The sequence below is a fragment of the Juglans regia genome, chromosome 1 (assembly GCF_001411555.2).
Source record: "Juglans regia cultivar Chandler chromosome 1, Walnut 2.0, whole genome shotgun sequence".
NCBI lineage: Eukaryota > Viridiplantae > Streptophyta > Magnoliopsida > Fagales > Juglandaceae > Juglans > Juglans regia.
The window spans coordinates 34,039,993-34,059,040 of NC_049901.1; the positions used below are offsets into that span (position 1 = coordinate 34,039,993).

The 19,048-nt window shown below is 37.8% G+C and overlaps 1 protein-coding gene across 1 annotated transcript; it reads left to right on the plus strand.

Moving 5' to 3' along the window:
- The first annotated feature begins 7,543 nt into the window (after positions 1–7,543).
- LOC118343934 (senescence-specific cysteine protease SAG39-like) lies at positions 7,544–8,639 on the plus strand. Its single transcript, XM_035683193.1, has 2 exons — positions 7,544–7,976; positions 8,047–8,639. Exons 1-2 carry the CDS (start codon positions 7,544–7,546, stop codon positions 8,637–8,639), a joined length of 1,026 nt encoding a protein of 341 aa, XP_035539086.1.
- Positions 8,640–19,048: the final 10,409 nt, after the last annotated feature.

Below are 19,048 nucleotides of genomic sequence, written 5' to 3' on the forward strand. Positions count from 1 at the left end.
AGTAGTGTTAGGAACTTTGACCATGGCTCTGTCCAGTGTATGAAACAGGCAGAATATTTGCTGGCAGGTTGTGGACCTGTTGATAAATCATAAACGCATCATCAATTACATGACTCTTTCACATTGATCTTTCAAGCAATGGCAAAATCTACATATCGAATAGATTTTCAATCAAAGACAAAAAGCAGAACTTTGGTTTCAAGACAACAGACATGGATATATCAGGTTCACAAGTTATAAGATCAGTGTAATAAATTCATTAAACGGCAAACCAGAAAATTTACAAAAAAATCATAAAAAAATTAAAATCAAATCTACCATCCATGTCTTCTCCCTCCCCCCTCCCCTTCCTCTTGTGGTATCAAAAGTATTGAATGATGTGGTGCACAAAAAACAAAATAAAATAAAAGGCAGGCACAAACCAAAAGCTAAACAACCTAATCAAAATTTATCCAAAATTGATTTATATATATTGTCTAACATGAGCATCAAAACAATTTATATAAACTTTTATATGATGACTAATCCTTTTTTTTTTTTGACAAGTAAGATGACTAATCTATTTCCATAACATTCGAAAGATAATTCATTTTGATAGTTTCAAATATATAAACATGGAACAAGTTCATTTGAAAGGATAAGTTACTTAATCATTGCTTAACATGAAGCATGGAATATTATTAATTAAGCATGTGGTTGATTACGCGCGCTGAATTATTATAGATTATTATAGATTATTCCTAAGGCAGCTTTTCAAGGTATACTAATTTAGTTCATAAAGTACTATTTCATTTGATTATAAGGGTAATTAATTACTAAATTGGTTCCCATTCTTTGCCTTTTAAAGTAATTAGATTACTCCATGTATTATTAAATTGTGAGACCTTATACTTTACGTGTATGATCTCTATCTTAAAGTATGTCTATTTTTTATCGCTCAATATATACACTTGAACCGGGCTGAAACTAGAAGCCAGGAAGTAGCATGTATGCATTGAAGTACTACAGATTACATGTACATGGTATATATCGGCCAACTTATTATTTTCCAATTGCCTAGCTATCTGAACTGATCTAAATTTACCAAAAAGAAAATTAGACGTTTTGGGAGGTCTAGGTTGGGGACCAAATTCCTGGGGTAGTCATGTCATGTACATCAAGCTCTTGAATGAAACTCACTTGGATCCTTTTGCAATCCTGCCAAATTATTCCATATATCATCATTTTCACTTGAAATAAACTTACAGTATTATGAGAGCAAATGGAAATCATGGTCTTGTCTCTCTCAAAATATACAGAGATCAGTGAATGCTTAGCAACCACATGTTTACAATGAAACCAATGACAAGCTAAGCCTAACAACATCAAGTAGAAAAGATCAACACATCTACATATTTACATGAACTAAACATGATCCAGCGGAGCATACTTATCTTGCCAACTTAACCAACTTACTCAAATAACTTAGGTGCATTTTTCTTCAGTAAGCATTAGAAGTCTTTCAGGTTGTAAGCAATCAAGTTCTAAGCTAGTATTTCTTTACAACTCTTGCACTGGGGAAGAAAGAACATATAATGGACCTAACTACTCTTTTTTCTTCCACTGAACAGCTTCATTCTACTATTATCATAATACATAGGCTGGCAGGTCTAAATGAACCACCATCAGTGAAAATAAATGGAACATGAGGACGAATCAATTATCATCAATCAAACAGTTTGCCCTCCAATTATCATCAATCAAACTGTTTTTTTAATGCTAAGTAAAATTATTGCTCTAGATATCCCATTAGCTCAAATCTGCTCAATACAATGATTTCTTATGTTCACTCAGAAAAAGCAACAAAAGCCCCCAAGTGTTAATAAGAAAACTTATTTTATTCTCCTCTTGTAAGCAATGGTATCATTTTTTTTTTCACAGATCACCTAGCATGTATCCTTTAAATGCATGTATAGAAATCTCTTTAACCTAATATACATACAGTTATATGTCATAACTAAAATGCATTCAATATAAAATGGGATTTAACATTTCATGACTCTCGGCTAATAACAGGTGAGATGCTTCAATATACCCACACAAAAACACATAAGTACAAACATGCACATGCATTTGTTCTTAGATCTATGGAAAAATCTAAAAGGAAAATAATATAGTACTATTCATGTTTCACGCTTAACTTTTCAGGGTCGAAGCACGTTATCATGATTAACTTGGAGATTAACTTGAAAACCCATACCAGGGGTGGTCGTGGTGGTAGCTTGGCGTGGAGTGGTGGCTCGGGAGGAGCACGGCGGCGCTGAGGAGAGCTGGGGGTCGCGGGTTGCGAACAGAGCAAGAGAGAGAGGGAGGGCCACGGGCTGCTCGGCTAGGCGTGGAGGAGAAGGGGGCTCCAACGGAGGACCGTCGACGGCTCCGAGATGTGGGTGGTGGCGAACGGCGCCCCCAGCGGCGGCGATATAGAGAAATCCGAGAGAGAGAGATGAGGCTAGATTTGGGGAAAAGGAAAGAGATCGGCGCGGGGGCTGGGGGAAAAGGAGGGGTTGGCTGTCGAGGTGAGGTGGCGGTGGTGTGATGGGGTCGTCGGTGACGGCTGTGCGTGGCGGAGGCTTGAAGGAGAAGAATGTGGGGAGAGCGGGGCAGGGGGCGGGGAGAGTTCGGCGAGGGAAACAAATGAGGGAAAAACCTAACCCGCTCGATTTAAATTTTATGTCCTTTTTTCGGCGATTTTTATTCGCCGCAAATAAGTTTTACTTGCAGCATATTTTGTTACGGCGACAATTTTCGCCGCAAAAACCATTAATTCTAGTGATTTTTTCATTTTGACGGAAAACTAACACGCTACAGTGCAAAATTATCTTTTGCAGCGAAAAAATGCGCCGCTAAAGATCTAAAAGTCGCTGCAAAAAGTCAAGCCAAAATTATTTTCATCGATTTCCCAACTTCATAGAAGAAATTGTGTGGCGACTTGAAAATCGCCGGGAATGGAGTCTATTTGCAGCGATTTTTTTGCGACGATTTTAAAATCGCTGCAAAAGGCCCGATTTCTTGTAGTGACTAAAGGAAGATTTAATTCAATTTCTTTATAACAAAATTTAGAGACTTGAATCAACTTGGAGATGCCACACAATAAACCTCTGATAATATCCTGCAATGCCGCCTGTTAATGTTATGGGACCCTTGCGTTGTGTGATTGAAGTCCAAATTGTTTTCAAAAACTGTTATTCTTGATTTTAAAATTCCAGCCTATTTGGTAGTACTTATAATTGTGATCGATCGATTTTTTATTTGATTGCTTTTTAGTTCTTATTTTCTATTCTGTTATTATATTTGTCTTGAATAATCATAAGATGTTTAAAATTTAATTAATAAATTTGCTTATAACAGGTAAACATTCTTGCTCTGACAAATCATGACACAATGTCGGGCATCCCCAAGGCTCGAGAAGCTGCTTGAAAATTTGGAATCAAGATAATTCTAGGTGTTGAAATCAGTACAATATTCTCTCCAAGGTAAATTTCTAAAGTTTTGGCTTTGGAAGGCTTATACATGCAGACAAGTGTGTTCTTGTAGTTGCTTGGAGTGTTTAATTTTAGTTTTCCCTTACATTAAAGAGTGCAGTTGCCTAAAACCATGATTGTGACTGGAAATAGAAAGAATTGTGAGAACCGAGTTTTCAGGATTTATCCTCATCCATTCCTTATATATGTCTTTGATGTTTGGACATTGATATCAGTGCTGAGTTTGATAATGTAATCTTAATTGTGACTTTTTATGGACTGTTGTGATTGAAACATATTCGAAGTATTATCCTATTATCATGAAGTTGCTTTGGACATTTTTTTTTATAGTGTATACTGCTCTATTCAATGCTAGAATTTTCTTTGAGTACTGCTAATTGTAATGCTGTGTAAATGAACTTGTTGTGTAACTGTTAGCGCTTAACTGTTAGCACTTGCTGTGTAATTGTAATGCTGTGTAAATGATTTGATCTTGTGTTGGAACCATATGGGATGAGATTAATTTATGTGGGAAGGTATTGGCTGCACGGGTCTAATTGAAAAGGGGATCAATCAAAACGTCCAAAAATTGATGAGCTTATGATATTTTGGAGTGATCTTCAAATATCTTGGTCTCTAGCTTTGCTTAGCTGGGATTATAGTTTCCTTTTACTTTCCTCAGGTTTCATGTTGAAAAACCATATCTTTTTTGGAGCAGAAGTTGCATGATTTACTGGTTATCTTATTAAATTAATAATTTCTGAAATTATTGTCAGTGAGGTATTTGGATGCTCCCATGGTGGCTGAATGAGTCAAATATTTTGTGTAAATGAATGAGCTGTGTAATTGTAATGCTGTGTAAATGAATGAGCTATGTAAATGATAGACGGTTGTAGATGCTTGTTAAATATTTTGTGTGATGGCAGCAAGTTCAAAGAGTTACATTAATCTGAATTGAGTTCCAAGTGTGATGGCAACAAGCCTACTTTCTCTTTATTTTGTGTGATGATAGCATATTAGAAATTGAGTTAGATGAATCTGAGTTGATTCTTGAGCTTGATTGTGAAAGATCTTGTTGGTGTCTTCTGCTATGGATGTCTATTTGACCCAATTGGATTGTAGATGCTCAATATTTCAATAGGAGGATTGATTAGCAGATGTCGTGTGGTTTAATTCTAAATTATGATTTAATTAGTGTTTTTTTTTAAACTGAAAATTTCAATGTTGTGCGATGTAATAGAACTTCAATATTATGATAAAACTCCACAATTAACCTTAAATAATAAAAGCAATAATAAGCAATAATTTGTTGGCAAAATGTGTTTGTTGGATAATTAGGTTGAGGAAAAAAATTAATTTCAAAACAATAATTTAAGTATAAAATTAAATTATTACTTAACATATTGTTAGTGTAATTGCAAGATATGAAAGAAAAAATTAAAAATATTTTTTTAAAAAAATATTATTATATTATTATTTTGATGAATCCAATGACTAATCCAATGTCGGATTATGGATAGGAATGTTTTACATTTATGAAAAATATGTACTTTTCATCAAATTTTGAAGATAAATTTGATGAATCCAATACTAGTGCTCTAATGGCCACTTGGTTGTTATTTATTTTTATTTCATTTTATAAATTGGGACTAATTACCATTTAATTGTTATATTTTTTATTAACTATAACTAACAACTTAATTTTTATTTATTATTTTATTAATTGTAACTAACCAACTAACTGCTATTTATTATTGTTATTTTATTTTGGCACTTATGATTAATTACTTGTTTATTATTATTTGTTATCATAAGTAAAATATTAATTAGTTGATAATGTCATTCTGATTTCATGAATATTATTTATTTATTCGGAAGATGTTTGCTATTTATTAGATAAACCGAGAATTAGGTTTTGGTATCCTTTCCCAATCACTGATGAAGTTGCGGATTCTCGCAGCTACGATATTGCTTTAAGCATCATGTTCATATGGTAAGTCGATGGATAAATAGACACAAAGTTAGTTTTCGTTATGATTATAGCACTCAACCAAAAAAACATGTTCTGGTATTAAGACTGGCACTGCCGCTCTATTAAATCTGAAATTGGAAAACGCAATACATGAAATGAAGGGTGTAGTAGTCCTTGAAGATGCACATCTCGTAACAAGAAATTACAAAAATGAGTGGGTTGGGATTCGAACTACAAGAAAAATAGATTTTTGTGATAGATTTATTGCAACTAAAAAACTATTTACAATCAATTTTAACTGTAAATAGTTATTTCGCTAGAATTAACTAATCGTAAATAAACAGTTTTCTTATAGTGTCGGAACATTCCGTAACCTTTACGAAAAAATGGTTTGGAAAGATGATTTTCGTTTTCGTTCTGCACCACCAAATGTGAGTACTAAATGCGTTCGTTTAGTGAATTAACTGAGCTTCTCTCCCAATTTTCACCCAAATGAGTTTCTCTCTCTATACTTTGGCTGATCTCTCGCCTGCAACTCAAAAACCTTCAATTTGTCTTCCGTTCGTCACCTCAATCTCTACCTCTATCTATCTCAATCTCTCTCTCGCTCTCTATCTTAGATTTAAATTCATGTTATGCACCTTTGAACCCGCTAAAGTAGGAGAATTCGGGCCAGCGCGAGTCAGGTGAACAATGCTATATATCTATAAATTCTACGTATACCATAACATAAAATATATATTTCATACATCGTTTTACTTCAGAATTTTAATATTATTCATTGTTTATTATATGTATATAACTTTAAAAGAAATAAAAAATTAAACATATCTTTATGTCTATAATTAGAGTTTGGTCCCTATCAAAATTAGGTTTTGACAGAAACAATTAGCCCCACTCCAATTGATAATTATATATATGTGTGTGCATGTGTGTGTATGTGTACATGTATGTATGTATAACATTTTCTTCTTCATAGATATCTTTAAAGGTTTTTATTTTCTTCATAAAACGATTTCTTTTCTTAAAATTTAATTAAAGTGAAAGTTAGAACATATTCAGACCCTTTTTCTTTTTTCACTCATACTTTTTTATTATTATAATTTCATATATAAGTGTATTTTAAAATATTTATTTCATAAAAAATGGTATTATAGTTTTACAAATATGTTTAGGCGTCTCAAAATACTGCCACATACATAAGAGGAAGACAAGATGTCCTACAATTATAGGTCAACCATGTCCTAAAGAATTATTCAGAAGACCCAGATCAGCGGATGTGCATCTTATTTACTAATTAGTCTTGTTTGGCTACGAAGCAGATGATGATTTGTACGATCCTAGACCGTATAAGTCTCACGCACTCTCTTTAAAAAAGTAGATAAATTTGAGACCCACATAAAAAAATTATTTTTAATGGTGGGCCCTATTATTTTTCAAATAGAATGCGGGGGCTAGCACACTTTACAACTGCATCTAGCATTACTCAACAAATAAATATATAAATATCATCTTATGTGTTTTTTATTGCATGCTCATGAAAAATGATGTTCGCACGCTGGGAATAGATAAACCTATACAAGTACTACGTACTAATGTATGAATGCTAGTTTATATGGAATACTACTTGACAAACCAACGTACAGAAACGTTGAAATGCCTTTGGAGAATGATCAAACTGCGTTTATCCAACGTTGTGTTGTACTTTTTCTTATAAACAAGCGAAACGTTACGGTGAGACCATTTTGGTTTTGATTGCAGGGGTAAGCCCCAACAATAAAAGACAAAACACCAATCTATATGTGTACTACCAACCAATGAACATATTAATTTAACACTCCACAGATATAAATATAGACAAATATGATCATAAAGAGACACTTTGTAACAAGAATATCCAAAATGCCAATTGAAAATAACCAAATTACTTATTCTTTTATGTGTCCAAATCAGATCATTTCCAACGCTATATCTTTCTCTAATGTTATAGCATTCAATTGATGAGGGAGGATTGTCTCTATATAAATGTTAAGAGCAAGTATGCTAGTCATTGCAGCAACCAGACCAAACCATGGGCTTCTCTAACCAATGCCAATGCATTTGTTTTGCTTTGATCCTCACTTTGGGAGCTTTGGCTTCTCAAGTTGCAGCTCGCACCCTCCAAGATGTGACAATGCGTGAGATGCATGAACAATGGATGGCTCGTTATGGACGGTTATACGAAAATAATCAGGAGAAGGAGAAGCGTTTGAAGATATTTAAGGAAAATGTGGCGCTTATAGAATCTTTCAACGACGTTGGAAACAAACCTTACAAGTTAGGAGTCAACCAATTTGCAGATCTTACGAATGAAGAGTTCAAAGCCTCACGAAATAGATTCAAGGGGCATGAGTGCTCAACAAAGACTTCTTCCTTCAAATATCAAAATGTGACTGCATTGCCTTCTACTATGGATTGGAGAAAGAAGGGAGCTGTAACACCCATCAAAGACCAAGGCCAATGTGGTAAGTGTCTAATTTTGAGATGAACTATGTCCACTTTATGTTCCTAACACTTTTTGGTGATGAAATGTAGGATGTTGCTGGGCATTTTCAGCAGTGGCAGCCATGGAAGGAATTACTAAGCTAAAAAGTGGTAAACTAATCTCATTGTCAGAGCAAGAGCTGGTTGATTGCGACATTAAAGGAGTGGACCAAGGATGTAGCGGTGGTTTGATGGACAACGCTTTCCAATTCGTCCAAAACAATCATGGTCTCACTACGGAAGCCAACTATCCTTACACATGTGTGGATGGAACCTGCAACACAAAGGGAGAAGCCAACCATGCAGCCAACATAAACGGCTACGAGGATGTTCCAGCCAACAGTGAGAAGGCACTTCTTAAGGCTGTAGTTAATCAGCCAGTTTCTGTTGCCATAGATGCTGGAGGATCTGACTTTCAATTCTATTCGAGCGGAATTTTTACAGGAGAGTGTGGTACTAGCCTAGACCACGGCGTTACTGCTATTGGTTATGGGGTTACTAATGATGGAACCAAGTATTGGCTGGTGAAAAACTCGTGGGGTACAGAATGGGGTGAAGAAGGGTACATAAGGATGCAAAGAGATGTTGATGCAAAGGAAGGCCTATGTGGTATAGCTATGCAAGCCTCTTATCCGACCGCATAGAACTTATAAATCACAATCAATATAATGCACTACTTGTTTGCAAACCCTTTCAGTAGTATGCTTATTCTCCCGACCAGTGCCCTATTGTTTGGAAAGACTTGACAATGAAAATGCGTTCAAAGAAACACATGTAAAGCTAGAAATATACTAAGAATATGGATGAATGAAGGGAGTATGGGTATTTTAACGGTATTATAATTGACATCATGAACTTATTCATCGAAATCGCAATCAGAAATTGGGCCCATAAAAAGCATGCATTATATTAATACAATACTAAACTAGTTGTGTGAACGATAGTTAAATTGCAATGGGCGTTAATTATCCGCTATCTCATGAGTTGCTCTTGTTTTAATAGAAGAGAGAGAATTTAAATATACACATCTAGCATATTTTGAAAATTGGACTAAAATAAAAGAAAGGTGATTTTGATTTAGAAACATCTTGATAAAGAATTAGGCCTAAGCTGATCCAAATCTTTTATTTCGTCTACTTTAATGTTTCGTACTAAACTAGTCTATCAATACTCATGAATGATTTTGGAGCATATAATTCCAAAAGTGGGAAAACGCTTCTGTATATAACTCCAAAAACTAGTCCATCAAAATAATTTTTTAAGAAGTACAATAGAAACTGAAGGGAATAATAATTAAGTAATTAAAATCTACTTTAGAAATTGAAATTTGACAAAATGTAGGCCTAATTTCAACACATTTGATCGAATAAATCTTTACCAAGTATACCCCTTTTTGTCTTTAAAAAAAAGTCCAAAAAGTGGAAAAAAGTTTTTAGAATGGAGAAAAAAGTGAGAAAGCTCTTTACAATGGCCAATGTTTATCAATAACTTCAACTGTGAGACCCAGGCTCGTGAACAAGGCTCAGCCTTCTTGGAGAACCATTTACGATGTCATTTGGTAAGCATCCCTTCTATTAGTTTTTTTCCTTCCTGATTTTTCCTCTCATTAGTTTTTCTTCCTCACACATTTTTCTCTCTCACGAAATCTCACTTTCCCAACTTCTATTTGTTCTGTTGCTTAATCATTTTTCAATTTCCTCACACACAACAAAAAAATATGCATCCCCTCTCTCACCATCCTGTAGTTTTAGTGTGGCTGATTTTTGCTAGAGTTTTTCAGCTTGGTGCCTCCGATCACTGTTGTGTAAAAACGATGATGAAAAAGTAAAACAAACACGGGAAAAAAAAGCAATCACACACGACATAATATTTACGTGGTTCGGCAAATTGCCTACGTCCACGAGAGCTGCAGAGGATTTTTATTTCTTGAGGAATCACAATACAATGGTGTAGGACGGCTACTGTTCACTCTGATACAGTGCAAGTCAAAAATAAAAACAATATATATGTTATGCGGCGGAAACCCTAAACTCAGCAGAATTAGTGATGTTCGCTTGAGCAGCGTGTCAAGCCTGCATCGAGCGAACTTGTTTCCCGCAATTGCTCGAGCCATGAGTCGAGCGGCTCCTCAAGCGAAGCTCTCTGACTTCCCTCCACTCGAGCTGAGTGTCGAGCGGTTATCGAGCGAAACTCTCTGACTTCCCTCCACTCGAGCTGAGTGTCGAGCGGTTATCGAGCGAAACTCTTTGACTTGCTTTTGCTCGAGCGGTCTGTCGAGCTCTCTTCGAGCGAAGCTCTCTGACTTGCATTCGCTCGAGCGGCGTGAACCAGACTCCAAATACTCAACAATTCTCCCACTTGGAGACTGGTACACCCACATTGTCGCCCTCTGCCTCAAACATGATATCCTCCACCTCTGCAACTCACAGCTCCTGTCTTCATGCTAGAAGACCAACTGAAGTTGCGCACAACTTCAGTTTCTCAAGTGTAACACCCTTTGTCAACATATCAGCAGGGTTCTTACTTCCACAAATTTTCTCAAGTAGCAACTGTCCATCATCTAACAATGATCGTATAAAGTGATACCTGATCTGAATGTGTTTAGTCCTGGAATGAAACGCTGGGTTCTTGGCAAGGAATATGGCACTCTGACTGTCACTGTAGAGAGTGCCCTTCTGATTCTTTTTACCCAATTCCTCCAAGAAGCCCTGTATCCAAACCATCTCCTTTGCAACTTCTGAAACTGCAATATACTCAGCTTCTGTAGTAGACAAAGAAACTGTCTTCTGTAGATTAGAACCCCATGAAACTGCAGTACCACCCACAGTGTAAACAAACCCTGTGGTACTTTTTCTGCTATCAGTATCTCCAGCTAAATCAGCATCAACATAGCCTAGCACCTCTAAGCCCTCTACGGAGAAACACAAGCATGTTTCTGAGGAGCCTTTTAGGTACCTCAAAATCCACTTCACTGCTTCCCAATATTTTTTTCTAGGGTTACTCATATATCTACTCACAACTCCCACTGCATGGGCAATATCTGGTTTAGTACAAACCATAACATACATAAGTGAACCAATAGCTGAGGCATAAGGAACCTTACTCATATAGTCTTGTTCCTCTTTTGACTTTGGTGCCTGATCCTTGCTGAGTCTGAAGTGACTTCCTAAGGGTGTGCCAACTGACTTGGCCTTGTCCATACTGAACCAGTTGAGTACCTTTTTCACATACTCAGCTTGTGAGAGTCTCAACATGCCTCTGACTCTGTCTCTGACAATTCTCATGCCAAGGATTTGCTTTGCAGCTCCCAAATCCTTCATTGCAAAATGCTCTGACATCTGCTTCTTCAGACTATTGATCTCATCAATACTAGCCCCTGCAATGAGCATGTCATCCACATATAGCAACAAAATAATGTAAGAATTTGTCAAACTGTCTGACATAGCAACAATGATTTGCCTGACATCTGATGTACCCTGCACTACACATGAAACTATCAAATTTCTTGTACCACTGTCTAGGAGCTTGTTTCAGGCCATACAAGCTCTTCTTCAGTCTGCAAACTGAACCTTCCTTTCCCTGTACCACAAACCCCTTAGGTTGGTGCATGTAGATGTCTTCTTCAAGATCTCCATGAAGAAAAGCTGTCTTCACATATAACTGTTCAAGAAATAGATCTTCAGTAGCAACCATAGCCAAAACTAGCCTGATGGTTGTGATCTTTACCACAGGAGAAAAGATCTCAGAATAGTCAATGCCCTGTTTCTGTTGAAAGCCTTTTACAACAAGTCTGGCCTTGTACCTCTTACTGCCATCGTGCTCAATTTTCACCCGATACACCCACTTGTTGTGTAATGCCTTCTTCCCTGATAGTAGGCCTGCTACCCGCATGGTGCGGGGCGGGGGGTGCCCTTCCCCGCACCCCGCCCCGCACCATGCGGGGTTGGGGCTTTTCCCCCGCCCCGGTGCCGGGGGGCGGGGGAAAAGCCCTCATTCGCCCCGCCCCCCGCCATTATATTTAAAAAAAAAAAATTTGGTCTAGAAATATTTTTTTAGACCAAAAAAATATTTTTTTAGACCAAAATTATAATATAATTTAAATAATAAATTAAAATTTATAAATATAAAAAAATTTAAACTCATTAGAGTTAGATTTTGGATTGATTTGGCCTCTACTAAGTCCCACATTGCTTAAGGATGACTATTGTATTGCCTTGGTCTCCTATATAAAGATTGGCCTAGGAGGCCAAAACAATCCAATGACTTGAATATAATTTTAAGTCTTTTATAAATTGTGTATATCTATATACAATATATTTATTTAATATATATAAATAATTTTTTTTTTAATGTGGGGCGGGGGCGGGGGCGGGGCGGGGCCCCGCTGGGTTCATCCCGCCCCCCGCCCCCGCTATGCCCTCTCTATGCGGGGCGGGGGCGGGGCGGAAGCTGGGCGGGGCAGCGGGGGCGGGGCCCCGCTGCCCACCCCTACCTGATAGAAGTTCTGTCAACTCCCATGTCTGATTCCCTAACAAAAAATCCATCTCATCCTTCATGGCCAACTCCCACTTGCTAGAATTTTCATCTTGCAAGGTTTCTTGGTAACTCTCTGGTTCTCCACCATCTGTCAATAGAATATAATTCAAAGCAGGTGAGAAACGTTGTGGAGGACGAATAGTCCTAACTGACCTGCGAACTACAGTTGTAGGAGTAGACGACTCTGGATTTGACTGCGGAATAATAGGAATGGGTGCACTGAGCCCACTTTCCCTGTCACTCATTTCTCTACACTGCACTGTGACCTCTGGTAGATCATCCAAACTCACAAAATCAGACTCCTGAGGAACTGCTTCAGCAACTGTACTAGACTTATCTTTGTACACAATCTTCTCATTGAAGATCACATTCCTGCTTCTTATAATCTTCCGACCCTGATCATCCCAGTAATGATAGCCAAATGCCTCGTCTCCATAACCAATGAAATAACATTTTCTTGACTTAGCATCAAGTTTACTACGAGCATCAGAATCAATAAGAACATAAGAAAGACAGACAAAGATTTTAAGATGAGAAAATTTGACCTCTTTTCAGCTCCAAGCCTCCTCAGGCAATCCACAATCCAACGGAACTAATGGCCCTCTGTTTATCAAGTATACTGCAGTGCTAACTGCATCTGCCCAGAAAGTAGGTGGTAGCCCAGCATGCAGCCTCATGCTTCTAGCACGCTCATTTATGGTTCTGTTCATGCGCTCAGCAACTCCATTTTGCTGTGGTGTCCCAGGAATGGTCTTCTCCATTCTGATACCCTGAGTTGCACAATACTCCTTAAACCCACCATCAATATACTCACCACCATTATCAGACCTCAAACATTTCAACTTCAAGTCTGTCTCTGTCACAACCATGGCTTTCCAGATTTTGAACACATTAAATACATCAAATTTGTGTTTCAAGAAATAGACCCATACCTTCCTGCTGTGGTCATCAATGAATGTGACATAGTAACAAGAACCTCCAAGAGATGCTACTAGGGAAGGTCCCCACACATCAGTGTGCACAAGATCTAGTCTCTCTGACTTTAGTGTTCTACCACTCTTCAAGAAACTGACCTTCTTTTGTTTCCCCATAATGCAACTCTCACACATACTAAGATCAACTGACTTCAGTTCTGGTAGCTTGCCTCTAGACAGAAGTTCTTTCATGTCCTTCTAACTCATATGGCCAAGCCTGCAATGCCACAAATCTGCTGTGCTTTCTGCAACGGTAGTAGCAATAGTGTTAGCTAAACCAGTAGTCATATAAAGTGTACCAGTTTTCTTACCCCGAGCCAGTACCAATGCTCCTTTGGTGACCTTCTAGGTGCTATTTGAAAATACTACTGAATGGCCACAATCATCAAGTTGCCCAACAGAAATGAGGTTCTTCTTCAACTCAGGAATGTGTCTGACCTTTTATAAGGTCCATTTGTTCTTGTTAGGAAGAACAATATCAATATCTCTCATCCCTACAACATTCAAAGCCTCTCCATCAGCCAAATATACCTTTCCAAAATTACCTGGAACATAATTCTGCATTATCTCCCGATGAGAAGATGTATGGAAGGAAGCCCCTGATCAAGTATCCAGTCATCAACTGGACTATGAACTGCAAGTAATAGTGCATCATGTACTTCTTCAGTTACCACATTAGCACTATCATTATCGGTCTTCTTGGGATTTCTGCAATTCTTCTTTATGTGGCCATCTTTGCCACAATTCCAGCAAGTTGCATGCTGGCCAGGCCTTGACTTGCTCTTGCCCTTGTTCTTTGATTTTGATCTGCCTCTATTTGAGTTCTTGTCTTGTGCTCTCCCCCGAGAGTCAACATTCAATGCTGAACTTGAGCCTGAGGTCTCGCCTGAATCTCTCCTGTGCACCTCCTCAGCCAAAATCAAATCACAGATATCATCATATTTCAACTTTGATTTGCCGGCAGAATTACTAATAGCCATTCTCATGGCTTCCCAACTATTTGGCAGTGATGCCAATAGTATCAGTGCACATATCTCATCATCAAATTCAATTTCAACAGACGACAATTGATTTGTGATAGTATTAAAATCATTCAGATGTTGTGCAACAGACGTACCATCTGCCATCTTCAAATTAAATAACTTTTTCATCAGATTTACCTTATTATTTTCTGACGGCTTTTCATACATACCTGACAAAGCCGCTATGAGATCCGCAGTCGTCTTCTCCTTGATGACGTTGTGTGCAATGGATCTCGACAGGGTTAGACGAATAACCCCCAGAACCTGTCGATCCAACAGATTCCAATCATCAACTGACATGCTGTCTGGCTTCTTCTCCAACAATGGAAGATGAAGTTTCTTCCCATAGAGGTAATCCTCTATCTGCATCCTCCAATACCTAAAATCCATGCCATCAAACCTCTCGATCCCCGATACCTTCACTTCTTCTCTAGTCATCGTTTTTCAGACCCGAACCTTGGCTCTGATACCAATTGTTGTGTAAAAACGATGATGAAAAGGTAAAACAAACATGGGAAAAACAAGCAATCACACACAACACAGTATTTACGTGGTTCGGCAAATTGCCTACGTCCACGGGAGTTGCAGAGGATTTTTATTTCTTGAGGAATCACAATACAATGGTGTAGGACGGCTACTGTTCACTCTGATACAGTGCAAGTCAAAAATAAAAACAATATATATGTTATGTGGCGGAAACCCTAAACTCAGCAGAATTAGTGATGTTCGCTCGAGCGGCGTGTCAAGCTTGCATCGAGCGAACCTGTTTCCCGCAATCGCTCGAGCCATGAGTCGAGCGGCTCCTCAAGCGAAGCTCTCTGACTTCCCTCCACTCGAGCTGAGTGTCGAGCGGTTTTCGAGCGAAGCTCTTTGACTTGCTTTTGCTCGAGCGGTCTGTCGAGCTCTCTTCGAGCGAAGCTCTCTGACTTGCATTCGCTCGAGCGGCGTGAACCAGACTCCAAATACTCAACAATCACTTCCTGTGCTAGTAAGTTCAGTCTCTCTTTCTCTCTCATTTTTTTGCACTTAGACTCTAAACTACAACCCCTCTCAACCAACCCCTTCTTTCTCATCACATGCAGATTTTTGCTTTGTGATTTTTGGTGCTGCATTTTTGTGGGTCCTTGAAGTTTTGTAACTGTCGAAGACCATCACTAGAGACACTATCGATCACCGGTAGGCCATTCCCATTCCCTGTTTCTCTCGCGCACACACACATTCACTCCAAGTTAATTTTTTTCACTCTAATGAAATTCCTATGATATGATTTCAAAATGTGTAGTCCGTGGGTTTTTGGGCATTTTTTTTTTTGTAAGCAAACACCATGTGTTGGAATGGTCTGGAGTTGGATTATTTGGGTTGGATGTGTAGTGAATTAAATGGATACTCGAGGTTGAGTAGTGGCTGTTTTTGTACTGTTCGGATTTTATACGACCGTTGGAGTGGAGGTTAAATTATTTGGAGGTACATTATTGCTGTTTTGGTTTACTTGTTAGTGGTTGCTTGGAGTTAGGGGTCATTAAAGTGGGGTTGATATATTGATTATTTGAGTTTAACGTTGGCTTTGGTGGGTGTATAGGTCAATATCAGAATTGGTATTTTGGGTTGAAGTGTGGGCTGTCCAGATTATTATATGGTTGTTTGAGTTGAGTTATTTTGCTGAAATATGGTTTGAAATTATGAGTTTTAATTATTTAGACCGAAGTTGTGGTAATGGTCATTTAACACTTAGTGTATATTTCTTCCACCAATAGGTGACGAGATTATTAGAGGTCGAATTCAAGGCATAGATAATACACTGCAGGAGTCTGGTAAGCGGGATTCTTATGCTAAGCTTTACACAAATGGTTTAGACTGAGGCTGGTTTTTCTGAAAATTATGCATGTTTTGTTATGAAATGAGAATATGGGAAAAACAATCTCGGTCATTTATTTGTATTACTCATGATATATGTATGGAAAAGAAAAATTGTTTCTGACATGCATTGTGTAGACTTTAGCTAAGTTTTGTCATGATGTCTCTTAAATCAGAAAAAGAGCGATATTGAGATTCTGAAAAATTGTGCATTGATTTAGAAAGATGCTCCGACTTTTGTTTTCAGTATGTGACAATGATCTGATTATGTTTTGGTAGTATGTAAGCGCTCATGTTTGGACGCTAGCATATGTCATCTGCTTACTGAGCTGTTGATAACTCACCCCCTTATCTTCATAATATTTTCAGATGATGTGGAGAGTCCAACTAAGAACTAGGATTAGGAAATGTGATCATGACTAAGCTGAGGAGAGGGTGTCAAGTACCCTAGGTTACTACCGTTAAAAGAAGGATATTTGATGTCTTTTAAATTTAATTATGTATTTGGTTTAGTAGGACTTATGGATTTATCAGTTTAGTATGTTATGACTATTGGGAGATTGTGGACCCTTTGGTTTATTATTATTGCAGTGATGACTTTGTGGAATTTATAATGTGTTTATTTAGAAAATATGAGATTGATTATTGTTTATGAGATCTTTGGAGATTTTAGATGTGTTGGGAGACATGTTTATAAGTGACAGGTAATAATTCTTCAACACATCCGGGTACGGGGCGTTACATTTGGTATCAGAGCTAGGTTTGAGGTTCTGCAGACTATTGTATGTGAGATTACGAAGTATAGATAGGGTTTAAGAAATTATTTTCAGATTTGATGTGTTAGGGGATTGGACTACAAGAAATGATATTGTTGGTATTGGAAGTTTTAGAATTTGCAGACTTTAGGAGTGGTTTTGTTATGTAGGATTATACGGGTTTATGAGTTGAGTTCATGTTGATTGAGGTTTGTTTTGATTCCAGAGATTTTTTATATAGTTTAGATGGGGTTAAAGTTTTGATTTTGGAGATTGACCATTACTATTGTTGTGCATATTTCTTTTCTCTTTATTATAGGTACCTTTATAACTTTGAAGTATTATATATATATATATATATATATATATGTTTTGTTTTACGGGTACCACTAATTATTTATGTTTATATGAGCTATATAATTTTTGAAACGATTATTAAAGATCCAAGTTATTTTGTCAGGATGCCACCTCGTCGTCGAGTGCTTCCAAAGTACTACGAGCAGCGGCACATCATTTAATAGATGATCTCGTGCAAAATCCCCCGGGTCGCCAACGCAACTATAATGAAGGAGTCTGTACCGTAGAACAATTCAATCGGATGCACCCCCTTCATTTGATGGGAGAGGCGAACCAACCCTGGCGGAGGATTGGGTTCAGGATATTGAGGAGATATGGTGGGTCCTAACCTGCACAGATGAACAGAAGGTGGCGTACGCCACATTCAAGCTAATCAGGGAGGCGAAAAGATGGTGAATTTCTAAAAGAACTATTAGAAAAGCATAAGGGACATAAATAGTCAGTTGGTTGCATTTCAAGCAAATTTTTCTTGAGTGGTTCTACCCAAGCTCGGTCGGAGATGACAAGACTATGGAATTCTCCACTTTGGTGTAGGGAACTATAACGGTACACCAGTATGCAGCTAGATTTACTGAGTTATCCTGTTTTGCTGTCTATCTGATCCCTTATGGGGAAAAAGCTGCGTAAATTCAAACAAGGGCTGAATGATAAACTTTATCAACGAGTGGTGGGCTTTCAGATTTGAAACTTTTTAGAGTTGGTGAATAAAGCCACAGTTTTTGAACGAAGCATTCAAAGAAGTGCTGCATTGCTTGAGCAGTGAAAGAGGAATACTCCATCTGGGTACCATTCTGGCATGGACCAGGGACCTTAGAAAAAGAGGAAAGAAGGTAGTAGCTCAGGAAAGAGGCCGGTTTAGGGTAACCAACAACCCTATCAGTGTAGGACATGCAATCAAGTGCATTCTAGGGAGTGCAGAAAAGGGGCAGAATTATGTTTCCGATGCGGGAAACCAGGACGCTACAGCAACAAGGCAACCATACTACCACCTCAGAGAAACGAAGTTACAACACATGGCAGCAACCCATGTCCTACTACGCTTGCACTGGTTTTTGCACTAACACCTGGACAGGCTAAGGATAGGAATAATGTGATCACTGGTATGACTCATTTGTTTTGCTTTAAGATTTTTTTTTATTTGTTGGTTATGGTTAAGACTTTGAATATTTTTAGTTCATGGATAATGTTGAACATGATCACAGGTACTCTTTCTTTGTTTTCTAATAACGTTATTGTGTTATTTGACTCGGGAGCGACACATTTATTTGTTTCCATGGCATACTCTAGATTTTGCACTTTAGAAACCTAAAAGTTGAAGCATAAGTTAGTGGTCGCGACCCCCAACAGGAAATTCGGTAGTCTGTGATGAGATTCTACCGGGGTGTCCTTTATCTATTGAGGGAAGACTAATGCCAACATATTTAATAGTGTTTCACATGATTGGGTTTGATGTGATTTTGGGTATGGATTGACTGGCTTCCTACCATGCTAGTATTGATTGTTTTGAAAAAGAAGTGCTTTTTAAACCCCCAAAAGAAAGTGAATTTCGATTTAC